We start from the raw sequence: 25,152 nt of genomic DNA on the forward strand, positions 1-25,152 counted from the left end.
TGCTTTAACGCCAGGCACGCCGCAAACTGTATCTTACAATCCCATCACCGTACAGTGATCACTACAGTTTTGAAACTAGCAACAGGACAGTCATATTTCATACATACTTGAAGACTTTTTTTGGGCTGCTGCTCCTGGAATCAGCTTCCCAGACTGAGCACTCACCTTTCTTTTAATATTGCAGTGACCAACAAGAGATATTGCTTCTGGCCTTTCTGTTCATGATCCTCCGTGAATACTCAAACGGTTAAAACAACCGCTCCGCGAGTTAACCACTCATTCGCAAGTTTTGAAAGCAAGAACTTTCCCACACAGCTCCCTTTGAACATCTGCAGCCCAAAACATGCTTGCGTTTAACAGACAGGGTTGCTGTATTTTTTTTTCTCCTCCCACAGACACAGAGCTTTTCCCCAGCAGCAAAGGAATGAAGGAACAGCAACTAACCAGAATTCTGAAGGACTGTTTCAATGAACAACCAGCTTGGAAAAAAATCACTGGGCGTGTAATGACCCAAACAACAGGCAGGGCCTGAAAGGAGGACTCAATCAGCATTTTCCCATAAACGCACATACAAGTGTTGTTCCAAACTCTCCTAACCCGCGTCTAAGGCAGTGCGGTTCCGCTGGGACAGACATACCTGGCTTGGTCTCCTCGCTGTCCGATTTCATGTTGGGAGATTTTTTGGCTGCCCTGCGAATGGCTGGAGATTGCATTCTGTCACTCTCACTCTCCTTCCCCCTGACTCCTCCCCAGCAGGGCAGGAAGTGCAATGTTCTCTACCTGTGCGGCTTGGAATTTGACCCCTTGGCAGGTTGCTGACTGTGCTCCCATGATGTCACTGGCAGGGGGGTGTGGTTTTCCACCCCCAGGGAGGTTTCTAGGCAGAGAATGAAGGTGCACAGAACAGTGAGGTCAGAATTCGTGGCTTTTAAAAGCTCTTTGGGCACCATCTCTCTCTGCCTCCCCCTCACTACTGATTTCTGAGCTAATTCTGGTCACCACAACTGACTGGGTCAACTTTTTGCTGAGTCCTATAGATGACCTTGTCGGTGACACTTTGCAGAAAACAGGAGGGAGAGAATTTAGCACTAGCTGCCTTATATTGGGGGGGAAGGATTCTTCCCTTTCCAACTTGTTCTTCGAAGAAAATAAGCCCATATAATCAAAATCTGTCATACTCTGCAGCTCCTGTGTGATTAATGAACTCTATTAGGTTACTTTTATGAATAACACTGGAAGATCAATAACTCGGCAGGCAGCATGGTCCAGTGGATAGGTCACTTTACATAAGCTATTACCAGCAGGAGAGTGGGGTAGGGGGAGAGAAAACCTTTTGTAGTGATAATCACCCATTTTTTTCCATGGTTTGTGTGTATAAAAACGTCTTCTGTACTTTCCACAGTATGCATGCGATGAAGTGAGCTGTAGCTCACGAAAGCTTATGCTCAAATAAATTGGTTAGTCTCTAAGGTGCCACAAGTACTCCTTTTCTTTTTGCAAATACAGACTAACACGGCTGTTACTCTGAAACCTGTCACTAAACTAGGTGACACAAGCTGTATTCCCAGCTCTGCCTCTGACCTGCTGTGTGACATTGGGCAAGTCATGTCCCCTTTCTGTGCCTCAGTTTCCCCCACTCCTTGTCTGTCTTGTCTATTGAAACTCTATGCTCTTTGGGGGTAGACACTGCCCTGATTGGGGTCTTTAGGCATCAAAAGTGCCTAAGTGATTTAGGCTCCTAACTCCAATTCTCAAAAAAGTGACTAGGCAATTTACCATCAACTTTCAATAAGGCTGAGGCTCCTGTATGCCTAAGAACTTGTCTACATAGGGGCACCCAGTAAAAGTAACCCAAATTAACTAAGGGTGTGAATTTAAAGTGTCACATTATGTGTGTGTGAACTGAACACTCTTCTTCAGAATTAAAGTGAGCTAAATTTAATTGATCTTAATTCACTTCATGAATTAAGTGAATTAAGTTAAATCAAATTAAGGTCTCTTTAATTCTGAAGAAGAGTGTCCACGAAGAGGTTTTACGCAATTTAGAAGGTTGATTCAGATTCATTTTTGAGAGTGTCCCCATGGAGACAATCCCTTTCCCTATGGCAGTGCAAATAGCAAGGAAGGGTAGCAGCAGCAGGTTGCGTATACACTATTCTCCAAGGTCCTACCTATACAATAACTGTGTCTACACTGGCCCTTTCTCTACCACATTATTGCCAACAGTGCAGCTCCACTGCTAATAACAATGGTGAGGAAACTTAAGCACAGGGAGGTTAGCTTCAGCCGTGTCACACTGTCTTGTACACGGGATGACTCAGGGTCGTGAAAATGGACTATCCAGCCTTGTGGGTGACTGGCTTGACTCCAGTTTGGTAGTGACTGAAAGCTGTTACCAGCTACTGGTTGTTTGATAGTAGATTTTCACAGACCAGTTGCAAGTGGATAAATAGCCACAACACAAACCCACCCCTTACCACTGGCAACTCTATCTCAGAATGGAGGTCAAGAACGGAATGGGTCATGGAGCCTGAACTCCCCCTGGAAATGGGGCTCCAGGACAGGCTTGGCACTTTAGAAAGTGAGAAGATGGCAAGGGAGTGAAGGGGAACAAATACAACAGCAACAGGGTAAGAGAGGGAAATGGAAAGGTGTCTTTATAATATAACGGGAAGGTAAAAATACATTGTAGGCTGAAGAGGCCATATATAAATGGGAAGAGGTCAAAGGGAACAGGCACAAGTTGTTACATTTTCTGCCATGATTTGGGTTTGTTTTTTTAAAAATCATTTAGGATGTTTTACAGCTCCTGCCCTCAAAACCAGGCCCTATTTGTAATTTATTTGCCATGTCCAACAGGTGGAGACGGCAGACAACACTTGAGGTGCACGGATTTATGTGTCTCTTTATTGTGCTTTGTAATGGCAAAAGTGGAGCAATAAATACTGATTGATTGGATGGGTCAGGACCCCGGACGGGCAAACACATTCCAGCTGCTGAGATGAGGTCATATGACCTTGTTCCACACTACTGTCCTGCTAGCTGCTCAAGGCTGGTCTGTGATTGGCCGAGACAAGGTCACCTGACACTTTGTGTCTCGCTCACAACAATGCGGACTGCTTACAAAACAGCTCGTCTGGTTTATTTCCATTCTTCCCCACTCCCACAGGGCCAGCTTTAGGCATAGGCAACAAGAGGCAGCTAACTAGGCTGCAGCATCCCAGTGGGCACTGGAACACTGCTGAGGTCACTCCCCTCGAGGCAAGCGGAGTCCAGAGTAGAAAGGCCACACGGAGCCAAACTTTCAGCCCCAAGGAGCTTACACAATAGCCTCATAAACCCCAATAACCACGGTATATTGCCCTCTCCAGCCCCTTCCAACTGCCAAAGATAGTGAACGAAGCCTCACAGCCTGCACGGCAGTAAGTATATGGGGAAACTGAGGCACAGCAATGTGAATCGACTTGTCCAAGGTCACACAGTGAGCAGCAATGCCAAGAACATAACCCAGATCTCCCGAGTCCCCCATCCCATGTGCCTTAACCACAAGCCAGGCTCCCCCATTGCAATGAATGCAACAAGCTAGCGTGGGATGAAACCAAGGGTCAAAACCTTTTCTTCTCACAGTCAGGACAGGTGGCATATAACCAGGAGAGGTTATCACTGACATCTCCCTTCTGAGTCTCCTGCAGATGTGTCTCTCTATACCTCAGTCACATCTGCCCCAGAATCTGAGCCATGCACATCACAAATCTCTTAACTACACAGCAAGAGCAGTACCCAAAATCAGTGTCACATGCATCTCATTCCTGCTTCTCCTGCTAGGAGTGCACCATCTCCCTTTCACTGTCCACCAGCTCCATGCGATACTTGCAGGGGCACTGGTTGGCAAGATGATGTCATTCAAAGCGGGCATCAGCCTTTCTCCCCGTGACAGCCTATAGTGTATCGTCAGCAACAGTCCAACATCCAGCAGGGTAGATAAAAGAAAAGGAGGATTTAGATTCATAGATATTTAGGTCAGAAGGGACCATTATGATCATCTAGTCTGACCTCCTGCACAACGCAGGCCACAGAATTTCACCCACCACTCCTGCAAAAAACCTCACACCTATATCTGTGCTATTGAAGTCCTCAAATCGTAGTTTAAAGACTTCAAGGAGCAGAGAATCCTCCAGCAAGTGACCTGTGCCCCATGCTACAGAGGAAGGCGAAAAAGCTCCAGGGCCTCTTCCAATCTGCCCTGGAGGAAAATTCCTTCCCGACCCCAAATATGGCAATCAGCTAAACCCTGAGCATATGGGCAAGATTCATCAGCCAGATACTACAGAAAATTCTTTCCTGGGTAACTCGGATCCCACCCCATCTAATATCCCATCACAGGCCATTGGGCCTATTTACCATGAATATTTAATTACCAAAACCACGTTATCCCATCATACCATCTCCTCCATAAACTTATCGAGTTTAATCTTAAAGCCAGATAGATCTTTTGCCCCCACTGCTTCCCTTGGAAGGCTATTCCAAAACTTCACTCCTCTGATGTGGCACCTTAGAGACTAACAAATTTATCTGAGCATAAGCTTTCGTGAGCTACAGCTCACGTCATTGGATGCATTCAGTGGAAAACTTCACCCTTGGGTTTGTCACCTCACAGTCCTGTCTCATATCTGCCCCACAGGAGCACTGTAGGCATACTTCACACTGCCCTCCTGGAAGCTTTTTGCAGTCGGTTGTAAGGCCTCTCCACGATATGCTATGCATCCGATGAAGTGAGCTGTAGCTCACAAAAGCTCATGCTCAAATAAACTGGTTAGTCTCTAAGGTGCCACAAGTACTCCTTTTCTTTTTACGAATACAGACTAACACGGCTGTTACTCTGAAATCTCCCCTGTTGTGAATTTACAATCAGGAGGAGCTGTAGGACACTGGTAGATGCATCCCACACTCCCTTTGCAGCAGCTGGAGTATTTCCATCGAGCCAGCCAGGCAGCAGAGCTGGGCCACAAAGTTCAGATACTGAACCAACTACCTCTAACGCCCAGAATCATTTGGATCTGTGATTTTGGTTCAGACCCCTCTACTAGCCACATGTGCTTTCTGACACAAAACAGGCAGTCTAGCCAGCACCCACAGACAGGGGATCCATTATGTACGGGGTTTGCCTGTGACTCAAGACTAACATTCCTAGGCCTCCGTGCTGCATGCTGACTTCTCACATTTTCGCAGCAGCTGTGCATGTGAGCTCATTTTGCTCTTTGTAAATAAGGCTGTAATCCCATGTGGGGCCACCCGTATTTCCCTGGCTCGCTGTGGTTATGAACCAGTTACTGACTATAAAGGAAGAGGGGAGAGAGAGAAAATAAAAAAACCTCACTGTCTCCACATTACGGTTTGAAATCTAGGCTGTGGAATTACTGCCTTCCCAGGCGAGGCCCCGCTCTCTTCTTGTTATGACTCGGGTCAGACAATGACCTGTCGCCCTGACCCGATGCTGACATGAAAGAAGGCAAAAGGGTGACTGGTGACAGCTATGGGAGAAGGTCAATTGGCAGTTTCTATTTGAAACATCCTCTTTCCCAGGGGCTGAGAGAGAATTTGGTCGTTTTAATCCGCTCTAGACTGGAGAGATGGATTTTCTAAAACGGGAAGAGAAAAAAAAAAAAAAAAAAAAACCTTGAAGGGTTTGTTGTTTTCTCCTCTTTTAAATTATTGCTACTTTAGAGGTATCCAAAAGGTTGTTTTGATCATATTCTGGTATGGTTTAATTTTTGTTGGTTTACTGTTTTTAATTATCTATCTATGGTACTAACATGGCCTCCCTCACAATAGTTTCTGAACATCTCATGATCTGTAATGTATTTATCCTCACCCCACCCATGTGAGCAGGACAGATCTATTATACCCAATGTACAGATGGGGAACTGAGACACTCAGAGGCTAATGGACCTGCCCAATGTCCCACAGGAAGCCTATGGCAGAGCAGGGATTGTGATGAGTGAATTCCCAGCCATGGGAATACAAGACACTAAGGGCTTGATCCTGAGAGGTGCTGGACAGCTGCGACTCTGATGGGAAGTCGTGGGCACTCAGAAGAACTGCATGGAAGATGAAAGTTCTCTTTCGTGAAGGATTTCGAGATTTCAAAACTTGGCTTCATTTGGAATGGGAGGGAAAACTGAAAGTTTTGAAATTCTCCATGAAGGAAAGTTCAGAATTGTTTGTGTATTTGGGGTCAATTGAACGTTACCTTTCGAGAAAAAGTCAAAATTGAAATGAAATGTTTAGGTTAAAAAAATAATTGTCTTACATTTGCAGATACAATACAGAACAAATAAAACATTTTAAAATGAAAAGTCATTTCAAAATGAATATGGAACAAAATGTTTCCGTTTAACATCTAAATGACCTGTTTGGACACAGTCATCACACTCCCAGCCTTTATTCCCCAAAAAGGGAATTTCGGTGAAATTGGCCTGATTTCACAAAGTATTTTGATATCCCCAGAACAGCATGTTCCAACGGAATATGGTTCCATCAAAGTTTCTCCAACCAGCCTGCCTTGACCCTACCATTGTAATAGTAACAGGAGCGTCACTGTATTTGCAGTGTTTTCCTATAACGCCATGTTCTTTGCCAGCATCACAGCTGCTCTCTGGAAACAGATGCAACTTTGGGGATTAAAGACGAACCTGGAAAAATACTGTAGAATTTTGAACAGCGTTGCTCTGTGTCCTCATAAAACTGTTTGGAAGTGGGTTTTGTTTCTGTTGCCTATTTTAATAAGAGCCAGCTCCTACCATCTGCCTTTCTTGTGCTGTCTTGGCTGGTGAGTGGTGTTTGGCTTGGCACTGTCAGCCCGGATGTTGGCACACAACTGGCCAACGCTTGACATCACTCATGTTGCTGATGCCAAATGCCAGCCTGGAAAAGAGTCTAAGCTCCCCCAGCAAAGGACTGCTAGCATCCGGCCTTTAACCCTTTCAGGTATTCCATGGGAAAAGGCAGCATGTTTTCCACAGTTGTGTCCATCCCCCCCACCCCCCCCGCTTTTCTGGTTGTCTTGATGGTGACATTGCAGCAGGTATTCCATTTGGCCACATCCTGTGCACAGAAGGATCACACCCCTTGGGCAGCAAACCTTTTCCTCTGCCTCTCTCCTTCCTCTCCTCCAATCAGACCCAGTCACTGGTGAAGCTCTGCCTCCATCTTCTCTTCTCTCCTGCGAGGCCTCACCCCCAATCTCGGATTCTCTCCACTCTTGCTTTCTTTCTCTCCTCTTCCCCTCCTGCTCTGCCACCCCCCATGCCTCACTTTCCCCGTCTCTCCATATGTATTAGAACAGAGGAATCACTGTTTCATCCTCCGTCAAATCCTGTTCATCCTTCACCTGTTATTCTCTTTCCTAATGTTTCTAGCCCCTTCTGTTTGATGCTCCTTCTACTTACTCCTGCTGACGCTTCACTTCTGCCGTCCTCCCACTCATTTCTTACTGATTCTTCCCCTCAGTTACCCTCCTCTCATTCTCTGTTGATCCTCCCCATCACCCCTTCTCCTCAGTCCCTGATGCTCTTCCATCTCCCCTCCCCGTTCAGTCCTTAATCAAGTTCTACCTTTTCTTCAGACCTTGCTGGTGGCTCTGCCTCTTCCCACAGTCCCAGTGATACTCCATCTCTTTGCTCCCAAAAGGCCTGGGTGACACTCTGCCTCTTCCCCCGCATCCCAAAAAACACGGCCTGTTCTCTCCCCCACTGGATTCACTAGCTGGCCAAAGGTTTGGACAGCACTTGCCTCAGATTTCTACAGGACAGTTGCTAGTGTATGTCGAAAAAGTTAATGCTTTGAAACAGAAAGAAAAAGTAGAAACAAGCACCAAGACAGCAGACCTGCCACATAGTTCTACATCCTCAGGATATCTCTGTAAATGGAGCTTGTCCAGCTGTTAGGTATTTGAACTACCCCAGCTGCCCTCTGAAAACAGCAAGATGCAGTGTCTGATCTCCTGTCAACCAGGTAGGGAGTAATGCTACCTGAACAGAGGAGCTGTCCTTCTGAGAAGAACGGTCCCACAATGCATGTGCTGATCAGCTGCTCAGAGTTATTACCTTCAGCCTTAGGTACCTCACATACCCTCAAGGCAAACCTGCTAATGCGGAGACACCTGCCGGCAGCATGGCTAGCAGGACATTCACTTCATAAATCATCTCTACCTGCCGGTAATACCAGTGAGCAACCGCAGGTGGGTTAGGAGCCTGAAAATCTTTGATCCTGGTACATATCCCTCGCCAACATGTTACCTCTCATCTCCGATTGTTTGCATAACCCTTCTAGTGATGCACTGTGTTCTAGGGCGTCATCTGCAGAGTCAAATCGCCAGGCAGTTCTTCATGCAGGGTTACCTTGGCTTTTCAACAGCCAAGGGCATCTGCACCGGAGCACCAGCAGCAAAGATCAGGTCCCCACCTCCACACAGCAGTTAACCCGATCCAGACTAAACAGGGAGTGCTGAAGCCCACACCAACAGGAGAGCTCGGTTACACTGATAATGCCACTCACTTCTACGGATTTGCACCACCGTAACGGAGATCAGAACCTGGCCCATGGAGTTAGTGAGCCACACAGGACTTGCCTGGACTTTAAGACAGTGGTGGAAGAAAACACCCCAAAACCGTATGGGATCAGTTCCAGCAAAGCAGGACTAGCCATCTCAGAGCTAATGCATGCCACTCGCCAGTGTTTTCTGTAAGAGGTAGTAAAGCTTAGCTCCCTATAACAGGGTTCTGATATGTTGCCTGCTGGAATCTGTTCAGAATACCCTAATAAAACACATATATTTCTTGCCTTGTTAAGGACTACAAGGGACCCTGCTCCAGGTTCGCAGGATAATGTAATAACATTGTGCTTTTATGCACATGGGTCTTCATCCAAGGATTGTAAAGCACTTTGCAAAGGTTCATTTACTGAGCAGGTATCGTCACAATCATATACACTGGACAGTTGAAAAAAAACCTAGGCACGGAGAGAAAGGTGGGAGAGTCTTGCCCAACACCACACAACATCCGGAGTCCGAGCTCCCAGCCCCCTGCATGAACCATGAGGCTGAAATCCCCCAAACCCCGTAAAGATGACTTTAGAAACCTCCACGGCACTGCAGGAACCCGTCTCAGGAAGGGCTATGAGTGTGGGTATAAGGAAACATGCTGTTGCCAGTCCTCACTATAAGTCTTTACCATGCACTTGAAACTCCGGTTACTGTTGTCCCAACCGTCCCAGTTGTCCCTGACCGAGAGCAGGATTGAGTTATAAAGACCAATGTTGTTCACATCACACTGAGAGGTGAATAAAAACGTGCAGTGCCCTTCTCCCATCACTGCCTGTTGCATTACAAGCAAAGCAAGGGGTGGTTCTGCTTCCTCAGCAATACTTGTGCCGTGACAATGACATTGCTACAAAGCTGCCCACGAACAGATTCTTTGCAACCTAATCAAAGGTACTCGGCTCCTCCCTTGGGGGGGAAAAAGTCACATGGCTAAGACTGGAGGAAGGTCTGGGCTTGCATGTTTGTGTTACTAATTGTGGGCTTTTCTTAGCCAACTAGCATTCATCACATCTGCAGAACCAATACCACTATGCTCCCTTGCATTGTGTCTCTCTAGATATAGATAGTAGGGGCTGCCGAGGTGGTCAGACGAGGGGAAGGCACTGCCAGCTTTTTATTTAATGACGCCGCCCGTACAGATTTGCTTGCTAGTTCCTAACTGGTTAACTGATTAAAAGTCTCATGGGAAAGTCCATAGGGAGTGGATATTAGCTAATTAAATTACTATGGATGCAAGAACCTTGTTAGGGTTTTTATTTGGTATGCCTGGGTTTTAATTTGTGACTGTGGCCCTGGGGGGCAAAGGAAGGGGGGCTGGATTGTTTGTCATCTGGATACATTTCTATTCAGAGTCTTTTTCCTCTCTTTTTTAGGGTGAAAAAAAAATCCGCCATCAGCTGGTTACCAGTGACTCCTGCTAGCTAAGGAGATGCATAAGTTGTCATGGTGACAAGATGATGCTCTTCTGCCTGCTGCTGATCTAACCAGCAGTTCACAAAGATGAACAGAGCCATCTCCTGAAACATCATGTGAAGAACAAATGGGTCCTAACAAGCTTCAGGCTTTGAAGGCATTTCACTACAGCTTCTGATTGGATGGTGGGAAAGAGGCCAATGCAGTTTATACTTCACATGTGGCTGGGTTGGGTTTTCTTAACCATGATCTTTAAAGGGCCAAATCCTGTGATGTGCTGAGCATCTGCAACACCCAGCATCTAGCACTAAGTGAGATTGCCTTGAGAATTGGGTGAAGAGGTCCAGAGAGCTGAAGAGCATTCAGATGTCCAGGAAGCCTGAGGGGAGGTCACAAGCAGATGGCACAGTTGTAAACAAAGATTATGCAGCCCAAATAGCACATGCATGTCCATTAAATTTGTCTTGCAAAGCAGAGCTTCAAATAGCACAAGTCACTAATTAAATGCAGGCCCAGCCTTAAAAATTAGGCAGACTCTGGAAATGAGTCTTGCCCACCTGCTGGTATTATGCCTTGGCAGGTTTTACTTTGACAGGCAGGGTGTAACAGGTTCAAATACAGAGCATGAGAAGACATGATCCAGATACTGTGATGGGGATGGGTGGTCAGGGAACTGTTACCTGAAGCACGATCAGGGCTTCTGGGGAACAGGATTGAAGGCCAGGTTCGTGGAAAGGTTGCAAGCCTCGGAGTGAACCTGGACAAGTTTCATGCAAGCCTGGGCTGATTGGTAGCTTGGGGTAAAATGATTTCCACCCAAAACCAGGCAACATTTGGCAGTTTCGGCTGAATTTCACTTTGATATTTTTGGGTTCATTCCAACACGAAGCTCAAAGTTAAAGTCAGAGGAGAAAGTGTGAAGGGGAAGGAGGTGAAGCCAGAGGGCTAGAAACTCATCTGGTATAAAGTGGTATAGCTCCACTATAGTCAAGGAGAAGGGCCTTATGGCTGAGACTCAAGATCCGTGTTTGATTCCTGGCTCCACCACAAGTTCTCTGTGTGACCCTGGGGCAGTCATTTCACTTCTCTGTGCTTCAGATCCCTCTGTAAAATGGGGGAAAAGAATCCTCCCTATCTCCCACCCCGTGTCTAGCTCACCTGTTTAGACGGTCTATCTCATTATGTGCGTTTGTACAGCACCCAGCACAGTGGTACTGCAATTCCAATAATAAATTAGAACAGTTTACACTAACTAAGGATGTAGCCCAGAACATGCCAACTCATGTAAAATTCAACCATAAAATGGCCCATACAAAATGGTGGAGCTTCACCCAGCACCAACAGCCGTTATCGAACCAAGACAGGGAATCGAAAGCTTGAGCCCTCACGTTCACTTGAAAATGGGAGAGAAAATCAGCAACGCTGGGAGCTGAGCAGTCTGCTGATGAAATAAATGAGCATGAGATTTCAAATTGGATTTATACTTTGCCATTTGCATTTTCCTCACAACTGCCTCCTAAAGATGCCCTACGGGCAAAGAGGTATAGGGCTCCTATGTAGTTATCTATATAACCCTGCAATACCTTCTCGAGAAGCAGCGTAAATTAACCTAGTCTTAAATTGTGGTGTCTGCTCTCTAAGGGGCCAATTATTATTTTTAAAGTCCTTATTTTCTCAATATTCTTCCCCTTCCTTGTCCTGTTAGTTCATTCTAAATAGCTTATTCAAAAAAGGAGAGGGGTTTTAAATAAAAAGGAGTACTTGTGGCACCTTAGAGACTAACCAATTTATTTAGTCTCTAAGGTACCACAAGTACTCCTTTTCTTTTTGTGAATACAGACTAACACGGCTGTTACTCTGAAACACGTTTTAAATAAAGTTTTTAATGGGAAAAATAGCTTAAAAAACCTGATCAATATTTTAAAAGGAAAGGGAAAGCGTGTGTGTGTGTGTGTGTGTGTGTGTGTGTGTGTAAGTGTGTAATACACACACACTCATTTATTTATTTATAAATATATAATTAAATACATATACACATACATAAATACTAAATAAGATTCCAGAAATGTCACTGTGTGTGAGAAGCCATATGTTGAAAGAAAAAAGAAAAAGAAACAAAACTTCAAACAGAGTGCAACATTCCTGGAATCTTCTTATAAAGATGGAGAATAGGACCCTCTGTCTGAGGAGAAGGTAAGGCTAAATTCAGTGCAAGATTTGTATTATGGTAGCTCTTAAGAGTCCTCAACCAAGATCTGGGCTCTGTTGTGCTAGACACTGTACAAACAAATGGCAAGAGATGGTGCAGCTAACCGAGTGCACCTTTGTCAATTGATTAACTTCCAGAAAACCCAGTGTGTTGTGGTATGTTACCTGTATGGAGGTCACTAGTATTTTGTGACAGAGGCCCAAGTCTAGAAATCTGTTACAAATCAAGAGACAATGATCTGTCCATGGCAGAGTCTTCAATTCCAAGACTAGGATAAATTTGCATCAGACTGACTATTGGTCCAGAATGCCCACGTGACATGCTGGGGGCAAAGGGTTGTCAGCAGAAGCTCAGGAGCCGAGCATTGCTGCCCCGGTGGCACCAATGCCGTTTATGCAGCAACAGGCCACAGTGCTGCGTGAATGCGGTTGACTCCACTTCATTCACCAGAGACTGTGCATATGGTCAAGGCAGAGAGACGCTTGACGAGCGACCCTGAATTAATATCGTGAAAGTGCCCCGACAGTGACAGCGGTGGAGGTTGTTAGTCAGAATCCAGGAAAAATTTATTTATTTCTAACATGTTTGTTTTAATTCCCTTCCCTCCTGCTTCATGCTGGCTGGGGAAAGCAGTGGAGCCTTTCATTCCTCGAGATCAGACAACAACCTCATGGCCAGCTGTTGTTTTGAACCCAGCCTGTGCTTAGGAGGATGAAGATGGTGTGTTCTGTCTCTCCATCCTCCCTCTCTGGTCCCGGTAGCCCAGTGGGATCTTCCAATCTGCAGCACTTCAGACATGAGGCCAGCAGTTGGCCATTTGTCCTATGGCAGGGAAGGTGATGCAGCTTACTCTTGGGGGCAGTTGCCTGCTGATTTTACAATCCACTGACATCCAGAACAAGATCTTTGGTGTCTCTTTCAGTGGGAGGGCACGTGGTACCCAAACCAGAAGCATAAGTGCTCTCAGAGCTCTGTCCCCTGAGAGTTAGAGGCTTTGTATTCAAGATGCACAAAGGGTTAATCAGATAAGACCAGTCAAAAAGTACAGAGCAGTACATAGCTCAGGTAGGGCCACCTTTAGAGCATGACGCAAGACTCCTCTCTTTGTAAAGGGACAGGTAACGGTCCCAGCAGAGCTCTCCTGAAAAGCAGCCCCCAAGGGCTAAGAGAGGAGTGGAGTGGAGTGGCTGACTGGTGGTGGTGAATCTCAATTACGTAAATGACGCCTCGGTTCTAAGGTAACGAGTGCATTAGAGATCACAGTTCAAATACGTCAACTGTTCCCCGGTCCATCAGGGCAAATTTGGAGTAACTCTAATGACAGCCAGACTGACAACAGCGTGAGCGAGGAACGATCGGTATTCTGAAGTGCTTATTAGAGCAGCATCGCCGAGCAAGTGCTTCACTCCATCCCTCTTGTGTATGGAGTCGGTGAAGTCATGCCAGAGTTACACAGGTGTAATAGAGCAGAATTTACACCCAGGGAGTAGAGAAGGAGCCCGAGCTCAGGGTACAACAGCTCATGGGCCAAGTTCTCTGTTGGTATAACTATTAATTGCAATGGAGTTGCGCCCCCCAACTGGGCCCCTCGTGAACTCTTTCCCCAGGACGACCTCATGCTTCAAAGTCAGGACGCGACGAACCGTGATCATAACAACATGCAGTGATCCAGGCAGCAATCTGATTTTGCGGACTGAACAGCAACAAGGAAACAGCCATCACTGGGCCTAATTTTCAGCCCCTTCGTCAGTCAAGACTCCCACTGCACAAGGGGCATATTTGCCCGAGGATGGACTAGAGAAGTCAATGATGCATGTTATGGGTAGCAGTAAAAGAAGTCAGTGGAGTAACATGGAGTTCCTGTGGGCTGGACGGGTGGGATTTCAAAGTTGCAGAACTGCAGTGACACAGAGAACTCCGCAGTGTCAGCTAGGAGGCTGGATTCCCAGAGCTACAATACAGCAACAGGAGCCGCAGCAGCAAACAAAAACACCCTGGGGTGGATTCTCCTCTCCATGGGCCTATTTAATTCCCGTTAATGTCTGTGGGCATTCCAGGAGGGAGGGCAAGAAAAGGATTTACGGACGCTCGGTACGGTAATTACAGCCAGCCTGCCCAGACTGCACGACTGTATTCCTCTTCACTTCCTGGCCTTCCTTGCGTATCCCGTTGCTGTGCCCTGTCAAACAGTCTGGAAGCCGCTGCTGAACGTGTGCAGTCTATGAAGTGCTTTGGGATCCTTTAGTTGACTTTTCCCTCTATGTGCTGTATGTCTTCCTCCTACCCTTGAGAAAACCCGATTTGCTAGGGGAATGGGATTTAATGGACAGCTTCTTCCCAAGGCCAGATCAGGGCAGCTCCATGGACAAACCAAGAGGGGACTCAAAAGGGAAGTGCCACTTGGGTAACAGGACAAAAGACTGACTGCATTACCCATCCCACCCTGCTGCAGGGAACCAGCTTTGCCATTGCACCAGAGATTTACCATCACAGGGTCCAGCCTGACAGATGGTAAGCTCCTACTGCTCCCCCTGATGTCAACTAACTTCAATGCCACTTACAGTGCTCAGCACCTCTCAGGATTTGGGCTGGGATATTCAAAGGAGCCTAAGGGAGGTAAGCACCCAGATCCTACTGAAATCCAGTGGGAGTTGTGTACTGAATTCCACTAGGCAGAATATCACAGCCTTGGCCTACAAGGGGCAGACATTATGAAGAGATTGTTCTAAGAGGAAGTGGTTTTGCACAGAAAAAGCATCGCAAGGAGGTAGAATCCAAACCCTGGTTCACAGCATAGCCAGTGTTATGTGTATGCACCACTTGCATCGCACTGAAACCCCATCTTGATGACTTAAGTGGTGTGTAGACCTCGAGCTAGTTGGGCTGAGTTTCACCCCAAGAACAATGCATGTGGTCTTTGTAGAAATTGATCAAAATGATTTCTGGCCAATGAAATATCCATCAACCGGGCTATAAAAAAATCAGATGGCCTCTTAAGAGCAAATCATTTGTCTTCCCCGGGCCCTCTGCTCTGCTTTACTGGAACTAAGTGAGTAACATAATTGGACTTGACTTTTACTACAGAACATTTCCTCCTCTCCTAAAAGGCCAGCATAGCCGCAAGGCCAACAAGATGCGAAAGAAATGGTATTATCCCGAGGTTGGATCAAGAGCAGCAATGACATTTAGAAACAACATGATCTCTATGTTTGAACAGGTAATCTTAACGAGCAGGACACAGATTCCTTTGTTATCCCTTAACTCGGCTAAAAAGGACAATGACAAGAAAAACTATATAAAAAAGCTTCCCAATATTCATAATGCGATAATATTTTGGATCATCGTCAGTGACAGAGAGGCAGTGTGAGCTAGTGGATATGCACTGGACTAGGAGCAGAAGGCCTGGTTCTGCCACTGATGTACAGTGTGACCTTGTGCAAGTCACGTCACCTCTTTAGGAACGTCTACACACTTACAGCAGGATGTAGAGTACAGACACCGGATACTCAGCGTGCACAGGTCTAGCTAACAATGTAGATGGTGAGGCAAGGCTTAGAAGAGTAGAGAGCCCTACAGGCCTGAACCCCACAGGGTATATACCTCACACAGCTTTCCACACACCCAAACAGGGCCTCCCATGTGTACCGGACTATTTTTAGCAGCATGGCGTCCCTGCGGCCATAGCCTTTCCCCACAGCATGTAGCACCACACGTACAGCCTGTCCTCGACACACAGCCAAGTGTGGACATAGCCATTGTCACACTGTTGCTCCCATCCATCCTTTGTCTGCCTTGTCTATTTCGACTGTAAACCCCTCGGGGCAAGGACTGTCTTACGGTGTGTTTGTACAGGAACTAGGACAAGGGGGCCGTTGGGCCTCTAGATGGGGAGGACTAAAATATTTTAGTTTAAGTCAGTGATACTCAAACCTCAGTGGTTCAGGAGCCAAATTAGCAATTGACATTACTCAAAAGAGCCACAGTCGTGTGAATTCATTGTCTGGCTTACTATAGTACCCATAGATTGATATTTAAACAGTATGACGGGAAATATTTAGTTCACATTTATTGTTCTCACCGCAGAATGACTGACCAAGTATTATTTTCTCAACTACAATTGGTTAATAACATAGTAGAAGCCTCCTGACTGGTTAATAACTTAGGGTGGTTAATAATTAAATCACACAGTGTTTTAATATTGTGTGCAAAGAGACGCAGGAAACACATTAGAGAGCCACTTGCAGCTCAGAGCCTTAGTCCGAATATCACTGGTTTAACACAGGGAATTTGGGTGCAACTCAGTGGCCTGTAATATTCAGGAGGCCAGACTAACTGATCTAATGGTCCCGTCAGGCCTTTCCACTCTAGGAAGCTATCAAACTATGCTACTGTAATACAAATCATTCACACCAAAGATCCAAGAATTCTGAAACTCCTGTTTGGCTTGTTGCCACCTGTGCTGTTTACTTTGCACATGAAGGAACAGATCCCAGGGTTAAATCTAAATCCCACCATCACACTTTCAAAAGGGATCTGAATTTATGTTCTAGCTTGGACCCACCTCTAATAAAGCAGACTGAAAAGAACCTGCCTGCTATTAACCTCATTATCTTCTGGAAACACTGATAAATGTGGGCCTGATTCTGTGGAAGCGCTGAGCCTTGCTTCAAAGGGAGAGGAGGGCACTCAGCATTTTGCAGACAGTGCTTGTTACAGGTAGAACCCAATCCTGTAGGGTGTAGAGACCCTTCCTCTGAGATGCTTAGCTCCCTCCACTGCATTGACTTCAATGGCGTGGCTGGTGCGGAGCACTGCGCAGAACTGGGTCCCTACATTCGGTACACTTTGGTTTGGTCAGTGAACACCACAAGCCCATTTAGGACTCACATTCTTTGCCGCCAGCCCACAGAAATAGTTTTGCAAATGACCAAAACAGTGGCATTTTCCATGAGTTTACAACCTGCTCTTGTCACTCAGATCTTGGACGCTTTACAAAAAACAAGGGCTTGGGTTTGTTCTCGACACAAAAATGTGACTAAACAGCATAGCAGTGAAAGAAAGGTCGTCCCAGGGGGAAAGCAGGACATCAGCCTGTGTCAGAGGCAGGCCCGAGTGTCAGCCGTGAAAGGCAGCAGGGAAAAGCGAGGGAAGAGAAGCGGGGAAATCGTCGGCGGCATCCCAAAATGACAGCCCATGATTATGAAATCATGAGATACCTAGATTTGTTTTCAGGAGGAAGGGATCGAGCGGGAGGGTAAACACCACAGGGAAACGGAATCACGTAGGTGCTAGGTATTTCAGTTGCTTGATTAGTCGTTTCTTTTTCTTAAAGGGATCCTCGCTATCAAGAGTCAGGGCCCGATTTTCAAAATTGCTCTGTGTCTGTTATTCAGGGGAGCTGGGGTCTTTGGAAAACTGGCCCTGAACTTATGGATCAAACCCCACAGGCTGAAATCGGCATGGATGCCCTTAGCAGATGTGGCGCCCAAACCAAGTGCCACAGCCTGGTAATGCCATGGTCCGTGTGTACTTGAGGCCAGCCTAGGTAAGCAATGTGCTCCTGGTTTGCTCTGAGGTCTAACACACACACACACACACACACACGCACGTTTGAGGTTATATGCTTCTGATTGTGCCCATCGTAGAAAAAGACACAGCCCCCCAGTGAAATTCATATTTGGGTTTAGTCCTGATATGAAAGCCTCTCAAATACGAGCCTGATTCTGTGACGATGCTGAACACGGATGTCAACAGGAGAGGAGGACACTCAGCATTTTGCAGACAGCAGTTGTTACAGGCGGAACCCAATCCTACAAGGCACAGAGGCCCTTCCTTAGTCCCGTCCACTGCATTGACTTCAATGGCGTGGCTGGTGTGGAGCACTTCACAGAATCGGGTCCCTACATTCGATAGTTTGGAGGAGCACCTGACTCAGTGACGCTTGAGGGGAACAGCTCCTGACACCAATACCCCCAAAAATAATGCACGGTAACTGGGCAAGTCAGAACCTGGTGCTGTAGGGACCAGGTCAGGATCCAGCAGCTCCAACACCCCTTTCCTCTCACTAGGAGAACCTCCTTTTGTGTTGTTTTCATTCCCCAGGCAAGTGAAATGAACCAAAGGAACAAATTAAATGGAACCAAAGTCAAAGGAATAGCGGGCAGGCCAGCCATAGTGAGCTCATTGCCCAGGGGAACGTTGCGTCCCAGCTGGGCAGGGAGTAGGGGCCAAAAGAGACAAAGGTGCATTCTACTGCTCATTGAATAAAAGGGTTAGGTCATAAGCATGACTCACGCCTTCACCTGCTGCAACAGCAGCTGTTCATCGGCTCCACCGCATCACTGGCCCTCACCTAGTCCTGAGTACTCCCATGTCTGCCTCCCTTTTCACTAAGCTGCCACCTCCTAGTTCCTGACCTTGTCCTTCTAGCTGCCAACCACGCCTCTCCCCTGACCTAGTCCGCTGCAGCCCGTCCACCACACCTCGGCCCAGCGGGCAGCCACCCGTCCTACAGGTTGCAATAAAATTTTGCATTAGTGACATAGACCACACAGACTTGGCATCGTTTGGCCTAGTTCCAAAGCCAGTTTTGGTTTGGGTCCCTCCACCCTGGACCAGGAGGAGAAAATAAGGACCCTACTACTCAGCTGTTTACCAAAGCATTTGTTGAGGTCTGTGAAGAAGGAACCACTTGCTAATTCAGAGAAATCCAGCTCTTCGTTATCTCTGTCTAATCTTTCCAGATGAATCAGTGAGTGTCCCTGCAGAGCCTGGATGGCAGATACGGTACCTGGCAAACAAATAAAAATCCTTGAAGTGAGCAAACGCTTAAAACTACCCAGTCAAACACGTTGTTGTTGATTTGCAGTCAGTGTGTGAGTTTAGTGTCCAGGAGAGGTGCCAGTTGGAAAACCCTGGAGAGCAATAGCATCTGTTTATCCATAGGAATGGACAGCAGAAGTGCAAGGCTGCTCTGCTAATGGGCTTCAATCCTGTTCTGGAAGGGCCACATCTAGGGGTTACAGAGATGTGCATTCAATACTTATTAATTATTGTACTACAGTAGTGCCTAGAGGAACCAAGTGAGGTCAAGGACCCTCTGTTCTAGGCACTGTATGAACGCATAAGCAGCAGCAGTCCCCGCCCCAGTAAGCTTACAATCTAAATAGGCAAGACCAACAAAGGATGGGAAAGGAAACAGCAGCACTGACAGAGGAAGTGACTTGCCCAAGGTCACACAGCAGGCCAGAAGCAGAGCTAGGGATAGAACCCCCAGCTCCTGACTCTGACTCACACGGTGTTTCCAGCTGGCCACCCAAAAATGAAAGCAGCCAAAATCATTAACTGTTTTTTAAAATCTTGGCTCAAGGCTCCTGGTTTCTATTCCCAGCTCTGCCACTGACTCTCTGTGTGACCTTGGGCAAATCATTTCATCTCTGTGTCCTTCCATCTCAGTATGACAATACAGTACCTACTGCAGAGGCTTCATAGCTTGCTTGTAAAGTACTTTAAGATCTTGAACTGGAAGGGGCTATTGTGGAACAAATGATTATAATAACCAGATCAATTTGCAAAAGAATGGGGATGGAGTAGGTTGAAAAGTTCATGTTTCTTTATTAATGCAGGAACATCTTTTTGGGAAACAAATTGGCATTTTCCGATGGGAATTTTCTGCTGGAATGTTTTTTCTGACTGGCTCTAGGAAGTACTATTAGTCTCATTTTACTGAGGAGAAACGGAGAGGTTAGGTTACTTTCCTTAAGGTCACATGACAGACTCAGTAGCAGAACTGGAGTATGGAAGCCGGGAACCCTAGGGCTCGATTCTCCCCTCCCACTAGTTTTAAACTTGACTTACATAGAGCTGCTCCTGATTTACACCAATGTAAGTGAAAGGAGCATCAGCAGATGCAGTCAGCTGGAACCATTACATGACACTGCTTCTCAAGCCTATGGCATTATCAAGTCTCAAATACACTAGTATTTTTTCATATTTTCTCTGACGATTATGACTGTCTCCAAGGTAAAAATGCAGTGAAGTAATAGAGTGAAATCACCCCAAAGATAAAACAGGGCATGTTACAAGGCAAGAAAATTAACATGTCAGATTTACCTATGTAACATATAACACACCTACAGAGGTAAGTACTAATGAATTTCTCTGCTCTCAGTATGGATAGCAATGAACTCCTGTTTTGATGAACAAGGCACCATTTGCCATTCTGAAGACCACTACGACATTTCAAGTAATCAAAGGCTGCTCCTCAAATTTCTTCCTGCAGTAACTAACATCTGTGGCGCTGGATTGCAGCCGCTGTGAGTATAAAATACGTTGCAGCCTTTCTGATTTGACTTGTATAGCTCTGCTCCCAACCTACAAGTGTGTTCTACTGATCAATTACAGCAAGGGGGTGGGTGGAGATGTGTGTGATTACTCTCATTAACGCTAGAAGGAAGTAATTTAAGGCTCCTAAAAACACCCTTGCCCATCAGTGCAAGAATAGATCCACAAAGGCCTGGTCTACACTACAATTAGGTTGATGTAAAGGCAGTTTACATGTCAATCTAATTATGTCGGTGTATGCACTACAGCCTTGTCCCACCAATGTAAGTGCCGTACTGCACCAACAAAATAACTACCTCCAGGAGAGGCACAGGGCTTACCTCAGTGTAGTTAGGGTGATGCAGTGTCTGTGTACACACTGTTACTTACATTGGCTGTCTTGTCAATTTCAGGGCTCCATGCTGGAGCCGTGAAATTGACAAGAAAACCCAGCAGCTAGAGCCCCGCTGCCCCCGGCTCCCAGCGGGGAGGTGAGAAGCCCAGGCAGCTGCTCCCTGTTCCCAGCTGGGATTAGGGAGCTGAGAGCCCAGGGGGCAGCTGGGCACAGAGCTGGGAGCCCTGGCTCTCAGCGCCCCCACACTGTCCCAGTTCATTTGGTGGAGGCGTTCCTGGTGAGAATGCACACCACTGACAGAAGGCGGGTAGGGTGCACATCAGCCACCACAGTAATTACTGCTGTGGCTGTCAGTCAACTTAATATAGGTCGACTTAAGTCTGTGGCGTAGACATGCCCGAAATTCGTCTACACCCACTTTATTCCCCAGAGGGTTGGAATCGCCTGGCTCATGGCACCTTTCAGAGTGTACGGAATTAAAAAGGAAGAGAAAACGTTTAGCTGCAGCACGGGAATGAGAGCGAAAAATCTGACCACTGCCCTCTAATGTGTGGTAAGTGCCCAAAGGGAAGTGACCTTGCTAGGGAAAGGCCTCTCCGCTGTAGATCTGTAATGTAATTGCACAGAATACTTGCTGGGCAGGATTAGCTGGCCAACTGCTGCTTAAGATCCTCCAGCTCAAGGTTAGCTCTGTTTGTGTCCCTCTGGTTTGCAAGTGTGTGTTTGCTGTACTTCGCGTTTGACCCAGCTACGCTGTCTGCAGAGGTCAGCGGCACTATGAGCCTCAATGACATTTTGCCACTGCTCCTCATAGCTCGGTGCCACCTGGGCTAAACACGGGAGGTCAGGAAGCTTGTTTCAGAGAAACGTTCAGAAATTGGGATGCAAAACTGAATCTCAGACCTCTCATACCCTTCCCCACCTCCCATTCACAGTCTCACTCCTGAGCCACCCCTGTGCTAGCTAGGCCTCACTCAACCCATTCCCCAATGCACAGGGTGCATGCTTAGAATCATCACAGAATATCAGGGTTGGAAGGGACCGCAGGAGGTCATCTGGTCCAATCCCCTGCTCAAAGCAGGACCAATCCCCAATTTCTGCCCCAGATCCATAAATGGCCCCTCAAGGATTGAACTCACAACCCTGGCTTTAGCACTGAGCTATACCGGAAAATCCTGGAAGGTATTTGAGTTGAAAGGCCTTATAACCCCAGCTACCCGTGCTTGAGAGAATGAGAGAGAGAAAGAGAGAGAGAGAGAGAGCGCGCGCGCGCGCCCAGCAATAAATACCACACACTCAAAATAAAACAAAGAAGCCTGGAGCGGCATCCTTGCAGATCTCACAGTTGTGCCCTGGCAAATACTGAATGAGAAAGGAGTCCAGAGTTGCAGATCCTGGTCACAGAAGGTCCTAGCTCATGTCATGGCATCCTTGTGAAGTGCAGTGAAGGATACTGATTATGACAGGTATTCTCTGAAAGCAGCCTTGGATGCTGAAATCCTTTATTTGCATGAGAGGTCCAGCCCAAGCAGCAGCCATGCAAGCTTGATGCCCACTGGCTGCATAGTTGGGATATGAACCAGTGCTTGGGGCTCTGTATGCCACTACTATTCTTTGATTCGGTCAGTCCGCCAAAATCAGCTTCTGCTCCCTCTGTTTCACGGTCTTCACTTCTTATGAATTCTAGCAGATTTTTACACATTCTCAATCTAACCTCCTGTTTCCCATATCCGTTTCTAAACACTATACTGACCCTGATTAAGGAATAATGGGTCTTCGGCTAAAAGCAACCAGTAAAGATCAGCAACAACAACTTGCCTAAGCATTCAAAGGCCAAAAACATTCTAGATATATTCAGGACAGTTTTCATCTCCAAAGAAAACAATCAAATGAAGTGAAGTTCATGCACCAGAGGCAGCGCTAACCTGGATTTAGCAAGGCTGATTTGGAAGTTTCTAAACAGCTGCAGAGGAGTGTAATTTACCAGCAGTTCAGTTTCCACAGGAGAACACTTCTCTGAAGTCAACTCTGTACTTTCTCAGCCAGGTCTAACTCGACTAGAGTTTGGCTCCATCTGCGTTATACAAATCCTGACTCTCAGGCACGTGAACTGATGCCCTCGACCAAATTTAGATGTGGTATCTTCCCAAAAACAACTTAGCGAAGAGCTGTGGAAGCCGACCTGAAAAACCTGGGGCACAGCTGAGGAACCATTGAAAGACTTGCCAGAAACAGACAGAAGGGGAGGAAGCTTCGTCACTGCCCTAAACATCAGAGGCGTAATAGGAACATGATGATGATGATGATCTTCCCCACAGGAGAAGGGAGGAAGGTCTTGGAGTCAATTGGAGCAGAGTACTCTCTAATACACTCCCGATTCCTCGGTTCCTGTAGCGGGATAGCAGGGGCAGGAACTGCTTCTGGTGGCCAACATGAGACAAGGTTCTAGTTCCTGATGTGCAGGCAGACATGGAAATGTCCAGATCCCTTATGTCCCATGTGGCACCATCCTCTACAAGGACGGGCTTGAGGCCTCTCTAAGCTTTGGTTGTTGCTACAGTGCTTGACTCCTTGGTGCTATTGTAAGCACACACATATATATGTTCCCTCTGGGACTGCTCCCGAGATGTGCCGAACGGTATTGAGAACCCGCAACTACAGTGATTTCATTGTGGGTGGCAGGGTTGAAAATGGCATTCAGGATGTGATCAGTGCCTCAAAAGATCATACTCAGATGGAGCATTTAAAGGGAAGAGCAAGGGAAGAAGGCGCCTGTTGCCCAAGGAGCTTTCCCCTTTGGCTGGCTCAAGAGAAGTCATTTGCTGCCCTTCCAGTTTGAGGAATTGTATGGAGATGGGCCAGCTGTTAGGTTGGATGGAAAGGAGTAAGGACGAGGAAGCTTTGTGCAGTGCCCGAGTGCTAAGCAAGGGTGACTTGTTTAACCTACGCCTTTGAATCCGCTTTAAAATACTTACACTCGCTACTGCGTTTAAATTGAACTCTTAAAACGAAAGCCTCCCTCTTCCCCCCCAACATTTCATCTGCGGGTTACCAGCCCCTGCTGTGGGCAATCAGTTAAGAGCAGCCCTTTTGGATATTTATCAGCGGGCTAAGAGGAAGCACGACTGCTGCGAGTGTGACTGTTAATATGCAGTTAACTAGGGAACATAGCATGGAGATCTGGGATGCCCAGATGCATCAGCCGGAGATGTCACTTAAGCAGCGTGCCATGCCCGTAACAACTAGTGTCTTCACGGTGAAAGCAGATGCAGTCACTGAAGGTGGAATTTGGGTTGGAGGCACTGCTGCAAAGCTGGTGTTTTGGAATAAGAGGGTTAAAGACAAAAAGTTTAATGGGGCTCTGCCAGCCTGCACAAAACCCCTAAACGCTGGTTGCTACCAACACAATTAGCACAAGAGCTGGGTCTCCAACAGCAGTTGGAAACAATGTCATTGTGACAATTGATGGAGAAAGGGGGTTGCTTCTTGCCTCTCTAAACAGCTTTTAATCTGGCTTTGATTCTTGAAACAGGCGTTTTCCATAATTAGCTCTTTGAAGATGCACAGAATGTTCAAGGGGAAAGGGAATGAAAAGTGAGACACAGCAAGAGATGAGGGAGGGCGTGGAGACCTGGGAGGAAACAGAGTAACATGGGGAGGAGTTGGGGAGAGGCAGCTTCCAGGAGATAGTTCCAGTTGCATACAGAGAAGGTTTTGGAGAATATCAGTGGGTTGAACCTGCATGGGAGAAGGAAACAGAAGGCAATACAAGAAGGCATGTGGGCAAGTAATACCTACAGGCAGAAGGAATCACAGGGTGCAGGGAGGGAAGAAGGAGATGGAGGGGGTGTGGGAGGAAAGAGGGAAAATTCAGAATTAACAGTGGCATAAGCACCAGCACCACATCTCTTGAAAAACTCCCTGTGCCTTGGTGAAGCTTGTCCTGACGGTCCAGAGAATTTGTCTCTAGTTTAAGTGAAGCTATAAAAAACTTCGGGCCCAGTTCCCTTCCTTCAGAACACAAGTAACTACCAAGGCTGTTAACAGGGGTCCAGCTCATAACCTGCGGGAGGAAGGAGTAGGCCCTTCACATGGACTTTGGCTACAACTTCCAGGGCCTTTTTTTCCTGGTTGCTCCAAGTTTCACCTGCCCCAGGCTCACTCCAAAATCATTCCCGGTCATGAACAAAGCCCAGGTTTTAGGCTTGTAATCCAAAATTAGCGAGTTGGGCCTGGTGAAATGCACTGGCTAAG

At 46.8% G+C, this 25,152-nt stretch overlaps 1 protein-coding gene across 10 annotated transcripts in view; it reads right to left on the reverse strand.

The window, feature by feature from the left end:
* KAZN (kazrin, periplakin interacting protein) overlaps positions 1-25,152 on the reverse strand; it is a 721,176-nt gene that overhangs the window by 179,776 nt on the left and 516,248 nt on the right. The window contains exon 1 of one of the 10 annotated variants that reach the window (XM_007067434.4): positions 638-808. The exons of 8 other annotated variants lie outside the window; for them this stretch is intronic. In XM_007067434.4, the coding sequence (XP_007067496.1) occupies positions 638-713 (76 nt within the window). In that variant the 5' untranslated portion in view covers positions 714-808. Of the gene's footprint in view, positions 1-637; positions 819-25,152 lie in introns of those variants that run through there. One more of the 10 variants, XM_043531936.1, reaches the window with a different exon arrangement.

The sequence above is a fragment of the Chelonia mydas genome, chromosome 18 (assembly GCF_015237465.2).
Source record: "Chelonia mydas isolate rCheMyd1 chromosome 18, rCheMyd1.pri.v2, whole genome shotgun sequence".
Lineage (NCBI taxonomy): Eukaryota > Metazoa > Chordata > Testudines > Cheloniidae > Chelonia > Chelonia mydas.